General features: G+C 41.8%; 1 protein-coding gene across 2 annotated transcripts; it reads left to right on the top strand.

The window, feature by feature from the left end:
* The first annotated feature begins 1,611 nt into the window (after positions 1-1,611).
* LOC133416028 (myb/SANT-like DNA-binding domain-containing protein 2) lies at positions 1,612-10,566 on the top strand. Of its 2 annotated transcripts, XM_061702647.1 has the most exons (4): positions 1,612-2,070; positions 6,847-7,102; positions 7,184-7,247; positions 8,891-10,566. In XM_061702647.1, exons 1-4 carry the CDS (start codon positions 1,642-1,644, stop codon positions 9,795-9,797), a joined length of 1,656 nt encoding a protein of 551 aa, XP_061558631.1. In that variant the 5' UTR covers positions 1,612-1,641; the 3' UTR covers positions 9,798-10,566. The 2 variants fall into 2 exon arrangements, with proteins under 2 accessions (XP_061558631.1, XP_061558630.1); XM_061702646.1 differs by having other exon boundaries at positions 1,636-2,070; positions 6,847-7,247.
* Positions 10,567-24,556: the final 13,990 nt, after the last annotated feature.

The following is a 24,556-nucleotide window of genomic DNA, read 5'->3' on the forward strand; positions in this document are numbered from 1 at the left end:
TTAGTTGGGGTTGGCAGCAGCTCGCCCACGACCCTTATAGAATAATAATAGCAATAATGGAGAGATTGCTTGATTTGGTTGGATTGTGTAGCAAAATCAGTAAAAAAAAAAAAAAAAAAAAAAAACATAAATTCTCTTTCCTTCTTCATTTATTTAACATGTATTTATCCAGGTAAGGCAATAGAGAACAAATTCAATCGCGACCCGGCTGCAGAAAGCAGAGTAAGACAAAGATCATTATTATTACCCCCATTTGATTAACTGCACTGAAAAATTGAATAATATGATTTCTCTTGTAGGTGGCACAGTGAGCGAGTGGTTAGCACATCTGCCTCACAGTTCTGAGGACCGGGGTTCAAATCCCGGCCCCGCCTGTGTAGAGTTTGCATGTTCTCCGCGTGCCTGTGTGGGTTTTCTCCGGTTTCCTGCCACATCCCAAAAAACATGCATGGTAGGTTGATTGAAGACTCTAAATTGCCCGTGAGTGTGAATGTGTGGGCGAATGATTGTTTGTTTCCATGTGCCCTGCAATTGCCTGGCGACCAGTCCAGGGTGTAACCTGCCTCTTGCCCAAAGATTGCTGGAGTAGGCTCAAGCACGCCCGCGACCCTAGTCAGGATAAGCGGAACGGAGGATGGATGGAAAACACTGAGGAAACTGGTGGTCCAATAATTCATTCTGTAAAAGTGAAAGAAATAATGTAATATAGTCACAGATGTACACTGAAAAAAAGTATTTTTAGGTTTCCCACGAATAAAATGTGGTAAACCTTTTTAATTTCCCCCTCTAATGTGAAAATATTTAATATGTTAGTTTGACATATTTTTACATTTATGCATAAATTAAGTAAATTCAAATGACTTTTTTTCAGTGTAATCATATATATATATATATAATCCATCCATTTTCTGAGCCGCTTCTCCTCACTAGGGTCGCGGGCGTGCTGGAGCCTATCCCAGCTGTCATCGGGGAGAACCCTGAACTGGTTGCCAGCCAATCGCAGGGCACATACAAACAGACAACCATTCGCACTCACAGTCACACCTACGGGAAATTTAGATTCTCCAATTAATGCATGTTTTTGGGATGTGGGAGGAAACCGGAGTGCCCGCAGAAAACCCACGCAGGCACGGGGAGAACATGCAAACTCCACACAGGTGGGGCCGGGGGATTGAACCCGGGTCCTCAGAACTGTGAGGCTGACGCTCTCACCAGTCGCCCACCGTGCCGCCAGTGTAATCATCACTCTCCTCTATTAAATTATATTTTGAGTTTGCAAATAATTTATGACTGAATTACACCACGACAATTTGGTTTTGTAGAGAAAATAACCTGCACAAATCATATTTCTGAGTAACAAAAGCCAAAATTACACTACAACTTCATGTGCCCTTCTCATTTGTCCTACTTCCTCCTGTTTAAATTCCACACACACACACACACACAAAACGTCGTGCTGACACGAAATAAAACATAACCAAACATCTGGTGCCTATCGATTGCACCAAATGAAAAAGTTTACCTGCATTTTTTTATTTGAATTTTGTCGCATGGGCCGCCACCTGTGCATCATCCTCGGGCTCCGCGCCGCATTTTCGTCCATGCCTGAGCGTTGCCTTCCCTCCCACAAACAGAGCGAACATGGCGGCGGCCAGTAACGCAGATCCATCACCGGAACTATCGAGGCCGTTAAAGATACCGAAGACCGAGGTGCCATCCCCAGAGTCGGAGGATTTGAGCGACAGCAACCAATACCTCTCCGGTCCCTCCACACCCAACCGCTTCTCGCCTTTGAACGTGGGCTCCGGCGTCGCCGCTCGGACGGCGCCGTCATCCTCCAACAACTACACGGCTTGTCGCGGCATGTCGTGGACCCCTTCCGAAACAAACGCCCTCATCGCAGTTTGGGGCAACGAGAGACTGACAGAGGCCAAGATGCAGCAGTTGGAAGTCGCGGGGACCATGTTCACTGGGAAGGCCCCAGGCCCCGCCATGTACGAGCGAGTGTCCAGAGCCTTGTCGGACTTGGGCTACGAGAGGACCCCGTCTCAGTGCCGGGAGAGGATGAAGGTACACAGGATTATGGACACACTCATCCTTTGTCAGACCTGTACTTTCCACACTACGGTTTTGGCAAGTGGCAGACGTTTCATAGACACTTTATGTGAAATAATGACATACTGGTACATGCTTACAGCCCTAGTAATGAAATTGACTTTGATGAACTATGTTGACGTTTCACCGCGACATCACGCCTACTTCCGGGTGGCCAAAAAAAAAAAAACGAGCTTCCTCTTTAGTATATTAGTATATTAACAAAGTTTGGACGGCTATACCAGCATGCACCTTATGAATCCATTCACTGTCAGTTTATCCCTACCAATACTCATAAATGGACACCAGAAGGAACTTCAGTGTGTTTGATATTGCATGATGTTAACCCAAAATGCAGTCGTATATTTTATGCATGCCTTTTTTTTTTTTAATGAGTTTGAATAAACTTTATTGACACGTCGTCGCAGCCAATGACGAAGTATGTCCAGTAGGAGTCAATCTGGTATAGGCAGTGATGGGGAGTAACTAATTACACGCAATTAGATTACATAATTACAATTTATATAATTGTAACCCATTACATTACTAGAAGAAAATGTGTAGTTAAATTACAGTGGCTTTTGATCATTTCCATGATTGCGGTTTTCGTCACATTCAAACACTAGCCATAAAAAAATAATAATAATCTTTTGAACATCACTTTCTCCTTCCACTTGTGATTTACTCTTTCTGGTTAGCTGGTCTGCCATTCTGCAACTGTCTCAAATGTGACATTTTTTCCATATACGACCTCGAAGCGCCAAATATGACCTTGAAGCACCACCTTGTGGTGCAATCTATTAGTTTGTCTGAGATTTTGAAAGTTATTACCAATAGTTACACTTTTGAACACATAAAATAACATTTGACTTTTGAACAGCTATATTTTTCGACTTTTGTATCATATGTCATATGAAGCGACACATTTGTCATTAGGTCAACATGGTATCATGTTTTCCACATACTGTACAGACGCGCGCACACACACACATTTATATATTAGGGCTGTCAATCGTTTTTTTTTTTTTTTCAATCACATTCACACTTAAATTTCAATTAATCACAATTAATTATGAAGTAACTTTAAACATGATACTTTGATGCAAAATAATTTTTTTTTTTTTTTTTTTTTGGGGTATAAATGTCATATGAGAACAACGTTTTACTTGAATGCATGCAATGTATTTGCTCAAAAGGTGGTAACAACCTTCCCTGTGACTGACTGGCAACTACTCCAAAGTCAGCTGGGATAGGCTCCTGCTCCCCATGAGCCTGAACAGGATAAGCGGTATAGAAAATGGTTGGATGTATTGGTAACAGCCTAGTCAGAAACTAAGTGGACATTTTGAACAATTCTGCAATGAAGTGCTCATGAACACCGATCGAGGTAATGTGCTAAACACATCCATAAACATTTGTCATCGATTAGCTGAGCAGTTACTCCAAGATAATTGTGATTACTCACTGAAGTCCAATAGTCCCCGTTAAGTGAAATAAATTCAGCATCAGCCAGCAGCTATACCTTGGTGGTCTTATTTGTGCACTAGAGTTCATTTATTTTTGTTGTAATTGTCCCCCTCGAAGGTAGTTTGTATGATGGGTCACCTGTGGCAATATACATAGTATTTTGCAGCCCCTGGTCTGGTCCATTTTTCAAAAGTTTTGCTTAATTTTTCCTCGGTATTTTTCCTGACAACGGGTACCATTGCCACGGGTACAGTCGTCCAGCGTTGTTTGTCGTCCTGCGCATTTTGCTGATCTAGTGGTGTTCTTACTCGCGGCTGCTTAAAACAAAAAACATGTTTTGCTTTGAGATGCTATTTCAAACTTGATGTGCTTTGCTGCAAATAAAATTCAGTGCCGCAATTAGAGATGTCCCGATCCATCTTTTTCACTTCAAATCCATTACCGATATTGCAGCCTTGCATTTTGGCCGATGTGGATATCGGATATTCAAATTGCAACGCAACCAGGCAGCATGGTGGTCGACTGGTTAACACATCTGCCTCGCAGTTCTCAGGGCCCGGGTTCAAATCCGGCCTCGCCTGTGTGAAGTTTACATGTTCTCCCCGTGCCTGCTTGGCTTTTACCCGGTACTCCAGTTTCCTCCCACATCCCCAAAACATGCATGCTCGACTCTAAATTGTCCATAGGTGTGAATGTGCCTGCGTATAGTTGGTTGTTTATATGTGCCCTGCGATTGGCTGCCGACCGGTTCAGGGTGTACCCCGCCTCTCACCCGAAGATACCTGGGATAGGCTCCAGTACCCTTGTGAGGATAAGCGGTACGGAAAATGAATGAATGAATGAATGCAACATAACCATTGCTTCACTTAAACATAAGCATATTCTAAATTTGAATAGATTACATTTAAAAAAATCAAATTACACTTTGCGTTACTTTACGTCTTGATGCAACAGGGGTTTAGTTTTATTGACAATCGCTGTTCCTGCTGTGCACGTCCCCGGCCTCTGAGTGGCAGTGTGATACGAGTCATGAAATACACACTTGTAGTAACAAACAAAGTAGAAGTCACGATTAAAAATTGTTGTTATGACTCGTTTTTCACAGAATTGGAAGAAAATATGCCAGAGAGTATTCTTATATTGCCTGTTTGTATGTTTTGTACAGCGTTTGTGTATCAATATTCATTATTTTGAGAGATATACTCTAAGTGCTAATGTTTGTTAGCTTGTCAGTGGCGTTTTTTTATACGTTGTGTGTGAGCTTTTAGCGACTTTTGTGACAAAAAAACGATGAAATAAACGAAGACTGTGATGTATTTAAAATTTAGTAGGTGTATTTTTTTTTTCTGATGTGAGTTTAGTTTTTTAGTTTTAACTTCAACTGGAGTGTCAATAAATGACTTTAAGCAATCATCATTCACTGTTACTTCTTGCTACTATGTTGGCACCTTAGCAACCTGTTGTTGTGATCACATGGGCTTTGCATGCCTTCTGGGTGCTGCTGGATAGAAGTGCTGGAGCGGATCGTGGAATAGACTGCTTGTATAAGAGTGGTCAAATCGAAGATATTAGATCCAGTCTGCTCCGAAAATTTGTATTTTTATTTTTTTTGCTTTTTGCTTATATCGGACCGATTTCTGATCTCAAAGAACGAATCGGGACACCCTGAGCTTCAATAGATGCCAATTACCTTTATTTGATCTAAAGTGCCATTGGGGTTACTTGAAGTGTGTGTGTGGGGGGGGGGGGGGTTCTCATTCATCTTCGCACTGGCGTAAGCACTGACCACATAGCAACCTGCCTCGCTTTTCAGATATCCATCCGCGGCTAAGGTAAAGGAGCGTGTGCAGTCATAATACATTCTGTGATTAATCAGCGCCACTACCTGATTAATGGGATGTATATTTTAATACATTTTTTTTAAACCAGTCCTGTTCAGCTGCATGACATTGCAAAATGGTGGATCTGTATGCCTTTGCGCTGGAACAATTTTGCTCTGCAACAGGGGAGTTTGAAATACTCCCTCGTAATTTTTTGAATTATTCTGATGTTTATTGAAAATGCAGCCGGGTAGAAAAGGCTTTTAGAGGACCGATGGAGGGACAGAGGGGACAAGGGGACTAGGGGTGAGAACCACAGCAGAACAATAGTGAGACAATCTAGATATTTGAACACAAGTAACATTACAACAGTCAAATCGTGTTATTATTTGTGGATGTGTTTGGGGGGGAGTGGGGGGTTTTCACAGCACAAGCAATTAAAGCCTTATAGTGTGTCTATCAAGCTTATTAGTGAATGAACACCTGCATGCATGTTAGTCAACTGGTGTATGGAGTCGGGCACCGCCCCAACTCCCCCCTAGCGAGCCCATCCAGCAGGGGACCCAACCAGGGGGACGCCACCGATCCCCTCCAGGACCCAGGGATGTCCCGAGCCCAGCAAAGTTCATCAGTTTGAACATTAAATATCTCGTCTTTGTAGTGTATTCAATTAAATATAGGTTGCCGATTTGCAATTTTGTGTGCTCTGGAACAGCCTAAAATGCCACAAGATGGTGCCAAAGCCCTGTCTAATAGCCCTTCAATCAGTTATTGTCAAAGTGTGGAATGACTACCACAAGTGGTACGTGGGCTCAGTCTAGTGGTACGTGACAGAATCGCTGAATTAAATACAAATAAAATGTACATTTAATCCATGAAATACAGGAAAACATGAAGCTAATTGTAGCTATTCATACAGCCTGTTTTTTTTTTTCATCCATTATCGTATTTTTTTTTACTTTTCATGTACAGTTTTAACTTTTTTTTCCTGGGACATTTTTCTTGTAATTGAACTTTTGTGTGGAATACAGTTTTATTGAGTCATGAAGTATTTTTTTTAATTTTCCTATATTTAAGCACAGTGCTAAGGTTCTGTGAATACATTTGCTTCCAATAATTTTTCGGGATAAAACCGCTGACTTGTTTTTGATGAACATGTAGGCCCCCTACATTACTGTATTTTAAGGCTTATTTATGATGTTTTTTTTTTTTTTTTGAGGTGGTAGACAAAAAGCTTCTCCAAAAACTTTAACCACAGCTGCAGATGTCACAGGATGGTGCCAAAAGCCCTCGCTTGGTGCCAAGGAACGACTGCATTATGAACTGAGAGAAAATTAACATGTTTGGGGGGGATGTCAATAACTTGTATGTTTTCACTATTCACAATAGGGCTTGATCCCGATCCTTAGCTATTCAAGGGGGATGACTGTACTAACTGCAAGATTTCTCTTCCCACCTCGTACAGACACTTCGGCGGTGCTACAGTCGTGTGAAGGAGCATGGCATCGGCAAGAGGAAGAGCAGCTACACTATAGAGCAACTGGAGAAGGTGTTTGGTCAGGGAGGCTGGGACTCCCAGACCTGTGCTCCGGTGCTGATCAACAGCAGTGGACTTTACCAGGAGATGGAGTCTGATGGCAGCACCTTGGAAGACTTCTCCCAGGAGGACTGGTGCAACCAGGTGCTTGATTCAGCTTTCCAGGAGGGAGACACGGACACTGGTAGGTATTTGGCCAGGTACGGACATAAAAATAGCATAATAGTGAATTTCAACTTATGTGCTTTTTGTTTTTTTTCCGCAGAAGAACTACAGATGCCGAAAAGCAGAGTGCTTCAGATTCAAGCAGAGCTCTCAGAGCAAATCCAGTAAGGCAAATTGATGAGTCCAATGTTTTGGAAAGTTGTGAATGACTCAATCATTCTAATTGATGATTGACATTATTTCCAAGGGAAAAGGTTCAGGGCCAACACATTTTCAAGAAAAACAACTGAATCTACACTGAACAAAAATATAAACGCAACACTTTTGTTTTTGCTCACATTTTTCGTGAGCTGGAATCAAAGATCTAAAACATTCTCTACATACGCCAAAGGCCATTTCCCTCAAATATTGTTCATAAATCTGTGTAAATCTGTGTTAGTGAGGATTTCTCCTTTGTTGAGATAATGCATCCCTCCTCACAAATGTGGCATATGATGTTGATTAGACAGCATGATTATTGCACAGGTGTGCCTTAGGCTGGCCACAATAAAAGGCCACTCTGAAATGTGTGGTTTTGCTTTACTGTGGGGGTCTGGGGAGCCAGAGAACCAGTCAGTATCTGGTGGGACCACCATTGCAGTGAAACACATCTTCGCATAGAGTTGATCAGGTTGTTGATTGTGGCCTATAGAATGTTGGTCCAGTTCTCTTCAATGGCTGTGCGAAGTTGCTGGATATTGGCAGGAACTGGAACACGCGGTTGTACACGCCGATCCAGAGCATCCCCAACATGCTCAATAGGTGACATGTCTGGGGAGTATGCTGGCCATGCAAGAACTGGGATGTTTTCAGCTTCCAGGAATTGTGTACAGATCCTTGCAACATAGGGCCGTGCATTATCATGCTGCAACAATTGGTGATGGTCGTGGATGAAAGGCACAACAATGGGCCTCAGGATCTCGTCACGGTATCTCTGTGCATTCAAAATGCTATCAATAAAATGCCTGTGTTTGTTAACATACTGTATGCCTGCCCAGACCATAACCCCCACCGCCAACAGCAATAATGCAGATATTGCTACTAACAGTTAGTTAGTAGCATTTAGTTACATTTCACTGCACAGCAAAGCGCAGGAGTTATATCGATGGAGTTTAAGCATGGGGTTCCCTGGGCTGGTGGGAAACACTTCGTAGGCCAAGGTCAGATAAAATGGCGAGCGCGTTAGTGTTTATGGACCCAAAACCGCTGGATCAATGCAGTGACAATACGAACTGGCAGTCGTAGAAAGGTGTAACAACGGCCGCGGTTAGATTTGTGATTGGATGAGCGAGTTTGTAGGCGGAACCTGCGCGTACACACAACATTCTGCCTTTGGACACTGACATTTGGTTGGGCAGACAACCTGTTTGGTGTTTTTTTTTGTTTTGTTTTTGGGGTGTGGTTACAGCCGACAGGAACGATTCATACGATAAATACAAGTAATGTAGTAGTAATGGGGGGGGGGGGGATCGGACTTTTTTTTAAAGTTAGAAAAAATGTATTCGTTTTGCCACAAATAAAGCCGTAAACGCACACAGAAAAGCATAAAAAGAGCAATGATGATAAAAATTTTTTTCATCATTTTAGATGGTGTGGTTCATTTAATAATCCCTTAACTGAGCCTTCAGTCAGTGTGAAATTACAAATGCGTAGTATTTATATTGACAGACCATCTTGACCACCTTGTGTGTTTTAAGACAAAAATGTAAAATAAAAACAGGCACAGGTCTAAGAGCTTTATTTTTATTATTATTATTTTTTTTTGCAGAAAAAAGGACATGATGCAGACGCTGATACGTATCCTAGAGTCGGTGCAGCTCAAATGGGAGCACTTTCAGACTTGGACCGAGTTTTCACGCCTGCACCTCTCGAACAAGCTGGCCATCTTCGGCATTGGCTACAACAGTCGTTGGCGGGAAGATGTGCGTTACCATTATGCCGAGATAAGTTCACAGGTACCACTGGGAAAGAGGCTTCGTGAATACTTCAATCCAGAGAAGCCTGAGGGCAAAATTGTTATGACCAAAGTTCAAAAGATGAACTGGAAGAATGTCTACTACAAGTTCCTGGACATTACCATCAGTGAAGCACGCTGTCTGGAGCTGCACATGGAGGTGGACTGGGTCCCGGTATCATTATCAAGGGAAGCAGGGTGTAGCGTGTCCACATCCCACTACCTTCTTCCTGGGCATATCCCCAAGACATACGGACTCTACGCCATTGGTTATGAGGTGGCGTCATCAGGTCGGACCTCTCCCCAAAGTGATATTCAAAACTGTAGCTTACCTCAATGTGAGTCAGCAAATTGGGCACAAAGTCAGACTGATGGAGAAGGAGCAGGGAATAGTGACAGCACTGGGACGAATGTCACTTACTGCTACCTTGGCATTGCTGAAGATAGGACCATTCAACAGTGTCTCTTACAGAATTTCCAGAGTTCCGCAAAACACTACTTCCAAAGTGAGCCCTCCTTGGTGACTCATTTTCTGCAAGACAACTGCCGCAGCAGTGTCTTAAATGATCCTGCGGCAGGCAGAGGCTTAGCTAGGTTTTTACCCATTTACATAAAATTCATAGAGGTGGATCTAGACTTCCTGTCTGCAGGTTCCTTAGTGGAGTGCCTGGAAACTGCTATTGGTTATTCTTTGAAGTACAACAGCAATGGACCATTTTAATTGCCACCTTTTGGACCTGTATTTAGAAATCAGTGCGTGATTGGGGCTGAAAAAGAAAAGAAATAATCGACAATACTGTATATTTAAATGATTTGTCTGTGAAAATTTAAACAGTTAAAAAGCTGGAACTCTTATTTATTTCCATTTTTTTCAAATTTACATAAAGAGTGTGCTGCTTTTTGTTTTCAAAATGAATGTGGGGGGTTTAGTAAGGTGGCTACTGAAGTATGAATTGGTCTACCTCAGTAGGATTACTAGTGAGGTAACACGGCACCATAACAGATATCGGATGTATTCTTAAAACTACCTTGATAAAGATAAAGGAACTGTGGACCTTAATTCAAACCATATAGGATAAGAGTCCTTGGAACGACAAGTTGGATGCAGGTAGGAATCTTGCACATGCAGGCAGGAATCCTTTCGCGCTTACGGGGATTAATTCATAGTATCTGTATGAAGCATTGGAGAGCTGTTTGTTTAGCCTTTTGACAGCCTTATAATTAGATACAGTATATATATATATATATATATATATATATATACAGAATTTTCAGAGTTCCGCAAAACACTACTTCCAAAGTGAGCCCTCCTTGGTGACTCATTTTCTGCAAGACAACTGCCGCAGCAGTGTCTTAAATGATGAAATGATATAAATATATCATATCTATAACCAACCATCCATTCGTACTCCCATTCACATCTAGGGGTAATTTAGAGACTTTAATTAACCTACCAATCATGTTTTTGGGATGTGGGATTCCTCCCACCGGAGTGCTCGGAGAAAACCCACGGAGGCACGGGGAGAGCATGCAAACTCCACAGAGGTGGGGCCGGGGATTGAACCCTGGTCCTCAGAGCTGTGAGGCAGACACTCTAACCAGTCGTTTACCATGCCTGCGCGTGTGTGTGTGTGTGTGTGCGTGTGTGTGTGTGTGTCTGTGTGTGTGTGTGTGTGTGTGTGTTATATATATTTATTATGTGTATGTTATATAGGCGGCACGGTGGATGACTGGTTAGAGCGTCAGCCTCACAGTTCTGAGGACCCGGGTTCCATCCCCGGTCCCGCCTGTGTGGAGTTTGCATGTTCTCCCCGTGCCTGCGTGGGTTTTCTCCGGGCACTCCGGTTTCCTCCCACATCCCCAAAACATGCATTAATTGGAGACTCTAAATTGCCCGTAGGTGTGAGTGCGAATGGTTGGTTGTTTGTATGTGCCCTGCGATTGGCTGGCAACCAGTTCAGGGTTTACCCCGCCTCCTGCCCGATGACAGCTGGGATAGGCTCCAGCACGCCCGCGACCCTAGTGAGGAGAAGCGGCTCAGAAAATGGATGGATTATATATATATATATATATATATATATATATGAGTGAGTTTTCTCCGGTTTTCCTTCCACATGCGTGCTAGGTTAATTGACAACTCTAAATTGCAGTATGTGTGTGTGTATCTATCTATATATATAGATATAGATGTACACGTGTGTATGTTTGATTTCAGTTGTTGCTGCTGAGGATGGCCCAACCAGTTATTAGGTTTAGGGGAGCTTCTACTTTTTCACAAAGGGTCGCATGACTTAGATTCCTTTTTTTTCTTCCTCAATAAATTAAATGTTTTAAAAACAGCATTTTAAGTTCATTTGGGATATATTTGTCTATTTACATTTGTTTGATGATCTTCAACTTCAAAGTGGGGACACTACGCAAAAATATAAGAATTTGAGAATGGGGCCAATACTTTTTCACAGCACTGTACACACACATAGTATACTGTGTATATAGTATCGCATATCAATATCAAATAACAGAATTGATGGTAATGTGCTGTACCGCGTTATACTAAGATGTGTTCGGAATATTTGACCCAACTATTCAGCCACAGCCCGCGACCCTAGTGAGGAGAAAACGGATGGACGGATATTCAGCCACATGCTGGACAATTGTAATGCAGAGTGGCGGTGGTGTGGGTAGTGTGTCTGCCTCAGAGGGTCCAGGTTCAAATCGTGGCTCAGGCCAATCTGTGTGGCGTTTGCGACTTCTGCTTATGTTTGCTTCGGTATTTTCATGGTGCTCCGGTATCCTCCTACATTCCAAAAACATGCAAGCTACGTTAATTGAATACATTTACTTACCCGTACGCGTGCAAGTGAGTGTGAACAGTTTTTATTCTACAGTATATGTTCCCTGTGAGTGACTGGCTAATATCTCGCCCAACTTGCCAGTGACCCTCAACCTAATAAGCATTAGACAATGGATGGAGGTCATGCAATGTAAGTCAACGTCAATACAAAGTACAAACATAATTATACATATTCTTGTGGATTGGTATAAATTGTGTTATCTGGTTTCATACTCGACTACAAAATCTAAAAAGTCAACTGTAGGTCATAGCCTTTATAAAAAATCATTCCTGAATTTATGTACAATGTGCCAGCAAAGGACTGCAGAGTAGATTCAAAGAAAGGGGAATACAAAAACTGTAGGTTCTCTACTCTTTTTTTTAATCTGCATACAAATAAATGTACTGTATATACAGTATAGCTATAAAACCTGCAATATATTGAAATTGATATATTATATATATATATATATATATATATATATATATATATGTAGTATATATGCCTTCCAGCTTTTGAAAACTTGCACCGTTTTGGTATACTGTGTCAGTCAAAAGTGTTTTCTATTTTTTTGCTGATGCCTTGTTTTTTGTTGTTGTTTTTTCTCTCTCGTGTAGTCACTGTCATTGTTAATAAAAACAATAAATGGGGCACTGACTTTCATTTGTCATTTGTTTCACAAAACTTAATATTCAAGCTTTGGAACCACTCTTTTTTTTTTTTTCAGCAAGAGGAACGGCGAGACTAGTCAGGATTGAGGGAAAGTTGAATGTACAAAGACATCCTGGACGAAAGCTGCTTTGAGAGCGCTCTTGACCTGAGTGGCTACGGTTCATCTTTCAGCCGGACAACGACCCGAAGCTCACAGCCAATATATCAAAGGAGAGACTTTGGGACAACACTGCGACTATCCTGGAGTTGCCCAGAATGATTCCGATTGAACTTCTCCGGAGAGATCTGAAAATGGCTGTGCACCAATGACCTGACTTGATGGAGCTTGAGAGGTGCTGCAAAGAATAATGGGTAAAACTGCCCAAAAATAGGTGTGCCAAGCTTGTGGAATCATATTAAAAGTGACTCATTGCTGCCAAAGGTGCATCAGCAAAGTACTGTAGAATGGTTTTGAATACTTATGTACATGATTTATTATTTAGTTTTTGTTTTTATGTTTTAGTAAATTAACAAAATCTCATTTCAAGTCATGATGGGTTGTTATATGTAAACCTCTTAGGAAAAAAATTAATTTACTCCGTTTTGCAGACTAACCACAAAATGCGGGTAAAGTGAATACTCTATAAAAAGCAATGGAAAAACAAACTAGAATATTTTGGGGGAGAGTAGAAAAAAATGGTGACATAGATGTGCTCTTATAACTGATCAAATTTTAAACTCATGGTAAATACACCTGCCATCATCATATAGAAAATCTGAGTTAACCACAAAAAAGGTTCAGCTATTGTAATTGGGATTTTCCTGACATTGCATTTTACGGCAAATCCATATTATTTAAATGTATCAGTCAGGGAAATGCTACAAAATAATTTCCATGGCATTAAAAAATACTTTGGACTGTACACTGTAAAGACATCGTGAAGAACAAAATACGGCACAACTGTGACATTATCGGAAATTAGACATCACTCCAAAACTGATGAGTAGAAAACTTGTTAGGGAGGATGCTAAAAGGCCTACACAGCAACATTAAGCCAGCTGCCAACCATTCTGACCTGGACGAATAAAACGTATTTAATCCTCACCAGAGAGCATTGGAGTTTGTAGTTTACTCAAACGGCCATAAGGTGGTACACAAGAGCTATCATTGGGCGCAGAAATGACCCAATTATTGACGTGGAGTGAGTCAGAGTTAATCTTCTGATAAATCAAATATGGTGAGGACTTGGTATCAGTTCACATATTATGGCATGTGGTTATGACTCCGTCCAAATATAATATTACATTTCAAATGTAACATTTTAAAACAATTACTGTAGTTTTCAAGATTATTATTATTTTTTTCATGGATACAATTTCCAGATTGTCCAATGCTGAAGTTTTACCACAAAACACATTATAATATGTGGCAGGGAATCTCAGATTACCTTTTGCTCTGATTTTCGCATTTGTAGAAGTTTATTTTCTTAACAAACTTCCTGGGCACAACTAGTAATATCAACAATGAATGTGGTACCAGAATCATATGTCACAACATTGAACAATAGTTTTTTTTATCTTGGCACTCAACACTGGGAGGATTTAGGAATCTTTGAATGAGTTTGAGTGGATATGGTTTGGAGAATACAAATTTTAGTTGATTTAACCATTTGAAAATTGACTCGTATTATAAATGTTCTTCATCAAAAGCTGTTTCAAAATAATTTGGCCTCGCCACACCATCTGAGATTTACAGTGGGCACGGAAAGTTTTCAGACCCCCTAAAATGTTTCACTCTTTGTTATATTGCAGCCATTTGTTAAAATCATTTAAGTTCTTTTTTTTCCTCATTAATGAACTCACAGCACCCCATATTGACAGGGGAAAAAACGTAATTGTTGACATTTTTGCTGATTTATTAAAAAGGAAAAACTGAAATATCACACAGCCATAAGTATTCAGACCCTTGGCTGTGACACTCATATATTTAATTCGGGTGCTGTCCATTTCTTCTGATCATCCTTGAGATGGTTCTAAACCTTCATTGGAGTCCAGCTGTGTTTGATTATACTGATTGGATTGGATTAGGGAAGCCACACACCTGTCGACATAAGACCTTACAGCTCACAGTGCATTTCAGAGCAAATAAGAATCATGAGGTCAAAGGAACTGCCTGAAGAGCTCAGCGACAGAATTGTGGCAAGGCACAGATCTGGCCAAGGTTACATCAAAAAATTCTGCTGCTCTTAAGGTTCCTAAGAGCACAGTGGCCTCCATAATCCTTAAATGGAAGATGTTTGGGACAAGCAGAACCCTTCCTAGAGCTGGCCGTCCGGCCAAACTGAGCAATCGGGGTAGAAGAGCTTTGGTGAGAGAGGTAAAGAATAACCCATAGATCACTGTGGCTGAGCTCCAGAGATACAGTCGGGAGATGGGAGAAGGTTCTCGAAAGTCAACCATCACTGCAGCCCTCCACCAGTCGGGGCTTTATGGCAGAGTGGCCCGACGGAAGCCTCTCCTCAGTGCAAGACACATGAAGGCCTGCATGGAGTTTGCTAAAAAAAAAAAACACCAGAAGGACTCCAAGCTGGTGAGAAATAAGATTCTCTGGTCTGATGAGACCAAGATAGAAATTGTTAGCCTTCATTCTAAGTGGCATGAGAGGAGAAAACCAGGCACTGCTCATCAACTGTCCAATACAGTCCCAACAGTGAAGCATGGTGGTGGCAGCATCATGCCGTGGGTGTTTTTCATCTGCAGGGACAGGGAGACTGGTTGCAATCGAAGAAAAGATGAAAGCGGCCAAGTACAGGGATACCCTGGACGAAAACATTCTCCAGAGTGCTCAGAACCTCAGACTGGGCTGAAGGTTCACCTTCCAACAAGACAATGACCCTAAACACACAGCTAAAATAACGAAGGCTTCAGAACAACTCTGTGACTGTTTTTGAATGGCCCAGCCAGAGCCCTGACTTAAACCCAATTGAGCATCTCTGGAAAGACCTGAAAATGGATGTCCACCAACGTTCACCATCCAACCTGACAGAACTGGAGAGGATCTCCAAGGAGGAATGGCAGATGATCCCCAAATCCAGGTGTGAAAAACTTGTTGCATCATTCCCAGAAGGACTCATGGCTGTATTAGCTCAAAAGTGTGCTTCTACTAAATACTGGGCAAAGGGTCTGAATACTTATGGCTGTGTGATATTTCAGTTTTTCCTTTTTAATAAATCAGCAAAAATTTCAGCAATTACGGTTTTCTTTCTGTCAATATGGGGTGCCGATTCTACATTATTGTGGGGGGGGGGGGGGGTGAATGAACTTAAATCTTCGCAAATGGCTGCAATATAACAAAGAACGAAAAATTTAAGGGGGTCTGAATACTTTCCGTACCCACTGTACAATATGTTTACAAACACATCAATCAATTGGGACCATGCCAAAAATGAACTTCAGTATCGATGTGAAAGAGATTCACCTCCAAAGAATAAGCATTCTTCCCAATCACGCCCTTCCAGGTCTCGCTGTCATTGCCCACGGACTCCAAAAAAGAGTGAGTATTTAGTGCATAAGCACATACAACATTCAGGACCCGCCCCTCACCCAAAGGCAGAGGGAGGCTACCCTTTCTTCTACTGGGGTGAAGCCCAATGTACAAGCACCAAGCCGAGGGGGCAATCAATATGCCCACACCTGCTCGGCGCCTCTTAACGTGGGCAACTCCAGAGTGGAAGAGAGGCCAAAATGTGGTTCAATAGTTTTTATTGGGCGGCACGGTGGACGACTGGTTATAGCGTCAGCGTCACAGTTCTGAGGACCCGGGTTCAATCCCCGGCCCCGCCTGTGTGGAGTTTGCATGTTCTCCTCGTGCCTGCGTGGGTTTTCTCCGGGCACTCCGGTTTCCTCCCACATCCCAAAAACATGCATGAATTGGAGACTCTAAATTGCCCGTAGGCATGACTGTGAGTGCGAATGGTTGTTTGTTTCTATGTGCGATTGGTTGGCAACCAGTTCAGGGTGTACCCCGCCTCCTGCCCGATGACAGCTGGGATAGGCTCCAGCACCCCCGCGACCTTAGTGAGGAGAAGCGGCTCAGAAAATGGATGGATGGATAGTTTTTATTGCCATAGGGGGTCTTTGAGCCGTACTTTGTCTTTGACCCGCATTCCGGACCTGTTTGCCATGGGTGACCCTGCCAGAAGCATAAAGCCCCAAACAACTTAGCTTCTAGGCTCATTGGGACACACAAATCCCTCCACCACGATAAGGTGACCTGGTTGCCCTTTGTCACCAATCCTTTTATGTACAGAATTTCTAGGAGCAGCCATGGCGTTGCAGGGTGCCCATTTGATCGCCTCAGTATTGCGTCTCTGCTTTTTACAGATGCTGTAGTTCTGATGGCCTCAACTCGAGCTTCAACCCTTGATAGATTGGTTGACAATCAGGTGTTAAGCGGTTGGGATGAGAATCGGCACCTCCAAATCTAAGGCCATGGTCCTCAGACAGACAATGGTGGAGTGCCCACTCCAGGCCAGGAAATGGATCCTGCCCCAAGTGGAGGAGGTCAAGTATTTTGGAGATTTGTTCATAAGTGGCAGAAGAATGGAGCAGGAGATTGACCAGTCGATTGTTGCAGCCTCTGCAGTGACAAGCAAAATGGGTAAATTGGAATTAATATAAAAATAATAATAATAACTGAATAAGCCAAGAGGATCCATTTTAAATACTTTGAAATCATGAAAGCAATGCACCCAGCTACTGATGATCGGATTGCTTGCAGTAGATTTCTAAACTTCAGTTGCACTTAAAATCGTATAAGATAAAGAAAGATAAGACCAAAAAAAAATCCATGATTGAAGAATTAATCTGAACAAATCAAATTTTCTGTAAAACATGTCACATTGGATGCCAATAAAAACATGGATTTACAGTACATTATAAATTTTATGTTAAAAAGCAATGAAGGCTTTATTTATATTTATTGTGGAGAAATGTGAAACATAAGTAAATCTAAGGCTGGTGCTTGATATTATCGTAATTATAAATGTGCGTTATGTTTCTGTTACTGAATCCATCTTTTTCATGTGGAAGCTGCATATTTACAATAACTTAACGACAAAAATGGAAAAAGTAACAGGTTCAAATGTAACGCAATTGCCAATTAATATCACTATAAATCGAATCACCAAACAAGTTCTCGCCGGCCCCCTCCTCCTATGGCTGATCGTGATCGGCACCTTCTCACTCTCTGTGAATATAGTGATGTAAACCTAGAGAACTTTGTAAACATGTCAAAAAGACCTAAAGAGTCCGTAACACAGGGGGGTAAAAAAACAAAACGGGAGAATAACAGTTAAAGGTGTGACTTTATTTTGGTTGTCTTATCATGGGGTCACCGCAGTGAGCCATGCACATGAATTGTTTGGCAGTCGAGAACAGTAAAGATACAGGAAATAAATTAATAATTACTCTTTAGTATATTTGAATTTAGCTGAAATGTTATAAAATCAATACAATAGCAACAAACAAACAAACAAACCGCTGTTCAATTTCTTTTGTAAGCATATGTAAATTGTTGATTTGGGGGTGGGGGGCAGCATCTTAAATCTCACCTTGGGCGCTTCATTGGTTCGGAAGAGCTGGACGGAGTGGCTGGGCTTCTCTGCGTAGGTTTCTGCCCCCGCAACCTGACCACGGATAAGCAGAAGAAAATGGATGGATGGAATAATTTAATTTACATTTTTTTCCTAAATAATTAATCGCTTCTAAAGTAACAAAAATTAAAAAAAAAACACTGTTAAATCTGTTTCAAATACCTATACATGAGCATGGTCGTGCTCCCTCTTTTAAGGCTTTTTAGAGAGCCCAAATAGCACAAACTATTACAGTCATAATTTTATATTACCCTGATAATGAGCTCCCTGGCTGTGCTGTCCCCTTACAGTTTTTCTCAATTGCTAAAACACATTTCTCAACATCTTAAATACATTAATTCAACATCTTAAATACAAAAATTCCATCTAAATTCACAAAACCTCTGACTCTCCCTGCAAAACAAAACTAAACCTCAAAACAGCTTCTGATTCAAGCAAAATGAAAACCGCCACTGATCAGTCATTACAGACTACATAGAAAAAAGGAAAACACAACGATCAGGTCATAAAGCTGCAGAAATAATCTTTACTGTTCACAATAGAAATGCATTTTTCAAAACAAAACAAAAGTCATGTTTAGAACTTAATAAAAACACTTAATAAAAATACATAAGTACTAGGCCAACAAGTACAATGGAAAGTTGATAGATTGATAACTTTTAGTGGACTGCACTATAGAGTCATACTGTAAATGTACGTAGGTCAGGTGTGTCAAACAAAATTTTTTCGCGGGCCACAATCTAATTACGGTTTCCCTCAGAGGGCTGTTATGACTGTGAAACCATAAATAGGTTTGATCGCCTCATTAGTGTATTACATATACACATACAGCCCTATAGGCGGTAAATGCAGCCCTATAGGGGGAACAAGCCAGTGTAAACTGTAGCCCGGTCCCAACCCCAGATAAATGCAGAGGGTTGGGTCAGGAAGGGCATCCGGCTTAAAACTTTGCCAAACAAATATGAGCGTTCATTCAAAGAATTCCATACTGGATCGGTCGTGGCCTGGGTTAACAATGTACACCCCCGGCACCGTTAACCTGCAGGGCGCCAGTGGAAATTCAGCTACTGTGGGTCGAAGACGAAGGAGAGGTGGAAATCAGGTTCTTAGGCAGAAAGAGAAGAGGAAAGCATAGAGCCTAGAATTGAATGTGGGGACTTTAAATGTTGGGACAATGACATGATGATTATGAGAAAGGTTGATATGTTGTCTGTCCAGGAGACCAGGTGGAAAGGCAGTAAGGCAAGAAGTTTAGGGGCAAGGTTTAAATTATTTTACCATCGTGTAAATGGGAAGAGAAATGGAGTTGGGGTTATTTTAAAAGAAGAGTTGGCTAAGAATGTCTTGGAGGTGAAAAGAGTATCAGATCGAGTGATGAGGCTGAAACTTGAAATGGAGGTTTTTATGTACAACATGATTAGCAGCTATGCCCGACAGGTAGGATGTGACCTTGAGGTGAAAGAGAATATCTGGAAGGAGCTAGACGAAGTAGTTCTGAGCATTCCAAAAAGAGAGAGAGTTGTGATTGGTGCAGATTGTAATGGACATGTTGGTGAAGGAAATAGGGGTGATGAAGAAGTAATGTGTAAGTACGGCATCCAGGAGAGGAACTTGGAGGGACAGATGGTGGTAAACTTTGCAAAAAGGATGGAAATGGCTGTTGTGAAAATTTTTCCAGAAGAGGCAGGAACATAGGGTGATCTACAAGAGCGGAGGTAGAACCAGGTGGATTACATCTTGTGCAGACAATGTAATCTGAAGGAGGTTACTGACTTTAAGGTAGTGGTAGGGGAGAGTGTGGCGAGACAGCATAGGATGGTGGTGTGTAAGATGACTGATGGTGGGGAGGAAGTTAGAAAGGCATTAAAGAGGCTGAACAATGGAAAGGCAGTTGTTCCTGATGACATTCCTGGGGAAGTATGGAAGCATCTATGAGAGGTGGCTTTGGAGTTTTTGACCAGCCTGTTCAACAGAATTGTAGCGGGTGAGAAGATGCCGGAGGAAAGTGTGCTGGTGCCCATTTTTAAGAACAAGGGTGATGTGCAGAGCTGTGGGAACTATAGAGGAATAAATTGATGAGCCACACGATGAAGATATGGGAAAGAGTAGTGGAGGCTAGACTCAGGAGAGAAGTGAGTATTTGCGAGCAACAGTATGGTTTCATGCCTAGAAAGAGTACCATCCATCCATCCATTTTCTGAAACGCTTCTCCTCACTAGGGTCACGGGCGTGCTGAAGCCTATCCCATCTGTCATTGGGCAGGAGGCGGGGTACACCCTGAACTGGTTGAGAAAAAGTACCACAGATGCATTATTTGAGGATGTTGATGGAAAAGTACAGAGAAGGTCACAAGGAGCTACATTTTGTCTTTGTGGATCTACAGAAAGCATATGACAGAGTACCCAGAGAGGAACTATGGTACTGCATGCGGAAGTCTGGAGTGGCAGAGAAGTATATTAGAATAATACAGGACATGTACGAGGGCAGCAGAACAGTGGTGAGGTGTGCTGTTGGTGTGACACTGTGGGACTGCATCAGGGGTCAGCCCTGAGCCCCTTCCTGTTTGGAGTGGTGATGGATAGGCTGACAGATGAGGTTAGAATGGAATCCTCGTGGACCATGATGTTTGCAGATGACATTGTGATCGGCAGTGAAAGCAGGGAGAAGATGGCGGAACAGTTAGAAAGATGGAGATTAGCCGAAGTAAAAACAGAATATATGTGCATGAATGAGAGGGGTGGAGGGGAAGAGTGAGGCTACAGCGAGAAGAGATAGCAAGGGTGGAGGACTTTAAATACTTGGGGTCAACCCTCCAGAGCAATGGTGAGTGTGGTCAGGAAGTGAAGAAACGGGTCCAAGCAGGTTGGAACGGGTGGAGGAAGGTGTCAGGTGTGTTATGTGACAGAAGAGTCTCTGCTAGGATGAAGGGCAAAGTTTATAAAACAGTGGTGATTGCCTGCCATGATGTACAGATTAGAAACAGTGGCACTGAAGAGACAACAGGAAGCAGAGCTGGAGGTGGCAGAAATGAAAATGTTGAGGTTCGCTCTTGGAGTGACCAGGTTGGATAAAATTAGAAATGAGCTCATCAGAGAGACGGTCAAGGTTCAATGTTTTGGAGACAAAGTTAGAGAGAGCAGACTTCGATGGTTTGGACACGTCCAGAGGAGAAATAGTGAGTATATTGGTAGAAGGATGATGAGGATGGAGCTGCCAGACAAGAGAGCTAGAGGAAGACCAAAGAGAAGGTTGATGGATATCGTGAGGGAAGACATGAGGGCAGTTGGTGTTCGAGAGGAGGATGCAGGAGATAGGCTTACATGGAAAAGGATGACACGCTGTGGCGACCCCTCAAGGGACAAGCCGAAAGGAAAAGAAGAAAGAAGATATAGACAACATATTGATGGATAACTAGTTTTTAAATCAGAAGTCAAGAATAATATTTTGTTAAACTCTTAGTTACTGTAAAAAGGCGTTTGGTGACAAAAATGCTTGCAAAATCTCAGTTATTTATTACATATGACAATTTTCACTGCCAGCCTTCCCAGTTAACATCGATATTTGGCAGTGAATGTATTAATTTTGGGAGAGATTTTTTCAAGAATCATAGTAATCGATACCAATGATTTGCTTTCGCGGGCCACATAAAATGATGTGGGGCATCAGATCTGGCCCTTGTGCCTTGAATTTCACACCTGTCGTACGTAGGTAATGAAAAAAATAATAATTACCTGGTCACGTCTTTGAATCTTCGGACTACAGTATGGTGGACACAAGGAATCTGCTTAAGTTGGGCTACACTTCCCTCATTGTCAAACAGGAAAAGCACATGGTCTACGAAAGTTCACAATGAATTTTACCTGAAATACCGAATTGTTTTTCTTGTCTTATAATGTACCTCTTCTTTCTCCTCTTCCTCCTCGGCCACCTCTTACTTTACCTCTCTCTCTGATTGTCTCTATTCATAGTGAAACTTCAACAACCAATGCTACTTGAATTGGCTTAGCCACAAGTGTGATAGATTTTGAGTTGCTGTGTTTATGTTAAGACAGCTGTGCTTTATTTGAGTTTCACATTTGCTACATGTATTTACCATGATGAAACACAAGTGCATCACAGTGCAAATGTGTTTTAATTGGTGAAAATCTGTTTGCAAGTTGTGTCTAACTAGGTGAAAAGTGCTTAAGGTTCTACCAAAAAAGTGATCAGTTCAATAAGTGGGTTCAGGGCACTGAGGATTTGATAAAGACAACAGGGTTTTTAGAAATTGAGAAATACTGTCATCTTGTGATGTCTATTTATTCTGCAACATGAAAATGTGCTGAAATTGTTTGACTACACTTGCACAAAAGCTTCCTCATGTTGTTTGGATGAGAACTTTACCAAAGCATATAGTATATGTAGAGTTCTTGTGGTAAACAGCTAGAATTTGTCCAGAGGAAATCAAACATTTTATAATTATATCAGCTGACAATTAAAAATATACATCTGATTAGACGACACACATAGCAAACATAGAATAAACCACAGAAACAAATGTATCAAAAAAGGTTTCAAATAATTTCCCTCAAATATTTGACAGTTTATTTGGAGATCCAGTTGCCATTTACACTACAGAAACAAATCTAATCTTAATTTAAAACAGATTTAAACCCTGCTTCCTTGGATTAATTCACAAGAATAACCCTTGTTCAGCTTTCATAATTGAGCAATCTTCACCTCTGTTGCTAGGGCAACAGGGAAACCTTAGAAAAATGATATAAAAGTAATCTGACCACTTCTGCGACCACAGCTCGCATATTTTTATACTGGCTCGGTGTTGTCATAGGTAGGTGGGTCACTTGGGAATTCACGTAAAACAGAGGGGAGTCCAGTTTGAATATCGAATATCACATGATAGATTGTATATGCACAGTATATATGATAGATAGATTATATATATATGTATATACAGTGGGTACGGAAAGTATTCAGACCCCCTGATATTTGTCACTGTTATATTACAGCCATTTGTTAAAATAATTTAAGCTCATTTTTTTCCTCATGAATGTACTCACAGCACAGAAAAAAATGGAATTGTTGAAATTTTTGCAGATTTATTTAAAAACAAAAACTGAAATATCACACAGCCATAAGTATTCAGACCCATTCCTGTGACACTCATATATATAACTCGGGTGGTGTCCAATTTTTCTGATCATACTTGAGATGGTCTTTCATTGGAGTCCAGCTGTGTTTGATTACACTGATTGGACTTCATTAGGAAAGCCACACACCTGTCTATATAAGACCTTACAGCTCACAGTGCATGTCAGAGCAAATGAGAATCATGAGGTCAAAGGAACTGCCTGAAGAGGTCAGAGACAGAATTGTGGCAAGGCACAGATCAGGCAAAAGTAAAACAAAAAATATTCTGCTGCATTTTAGGTTCCAAAGAGCGCAGTGACCTCCATAATCCTTAAACGGAAGACGTTGAGCACGACCTTGGTGAGAGAGGTAAAGAAGATCCCAAAGATCACTGTGGCTGAGCTCCAGAGATGCAGTCGAGAGATGGGAGAAAGTTCTAGAAAGTCAATCATCACTGCAGCCCTTCACCAGTCGGGGCTTTATGGCAGAGTGGCCCAGCGCAAGCCTCTCCACGGTGCAAGACACATGAAAGCCCACATGGAGTTTGCTAAAAAAAAAAAAAAAAAACACCTAAAGGACTCCAAGATGGTGAGAAATAAGATTCTCTGGTCTGATGAGGCCAAGATAGAACTTTTTGGCCTTAATTCTAAGTGGTATGTGTGGAGAAAATCAGGCACTGCTCATCACCTGTCCAATACAGTCCCAACATTGAAGCATTGTGGTGGCAGCATCATGCTGTGGGGTGTTTTTCAGCTGCAGGGACAGGACGACTGGTTTCAATCGAAGGAAAGATGAATGTGGCCAAGTGCAGGGATATCCTGGACGAAAACCTTCTCCAACGTGCTCAGAACCTCAGAATGGGCTGAAGGTTCACCTTCAAAACGATGACACCTACCCGCGTGGACGCCTCGGTTACGCGCTTTTTAGTATTTTCCATTTTTGTTGTGTTTTTCGTTCACCTTTGGAGACATTGCACGACTCACTTACACAAGGGGAGACTTGGTAAACATCAAGGAGTCTACTCCGGACTTTCTTTCACCAACTTTCGCAAATCAGCTCAGTTTTTTCCCTGAGTTACTCACCGGAGCAGCGAACACGGTTTTTGCCACATGGAGGCGAAGACGGCACCACAGGGGGAAGCGAGCCGGCATCCACGGCATCCAAGTGAAGCTCCTCAAGAGAGGTAACAGATTGGCGTTTCCGTCAATCCATCG

This window comes from Phycodurus eques, chromosome 17 (genome assembly GCF_024500275.1).
Source record: "Phycodurus eques isolate BA_2022a chromosome 17, UOR_Pequ_1.1, whole genome shotgun sequence".
NCBI lineage: Eukaryota > Metazoa > Chordata > Actinopteri > Syngnathiformes > Syngnathidae > Phycodurus > Phycodurus eques.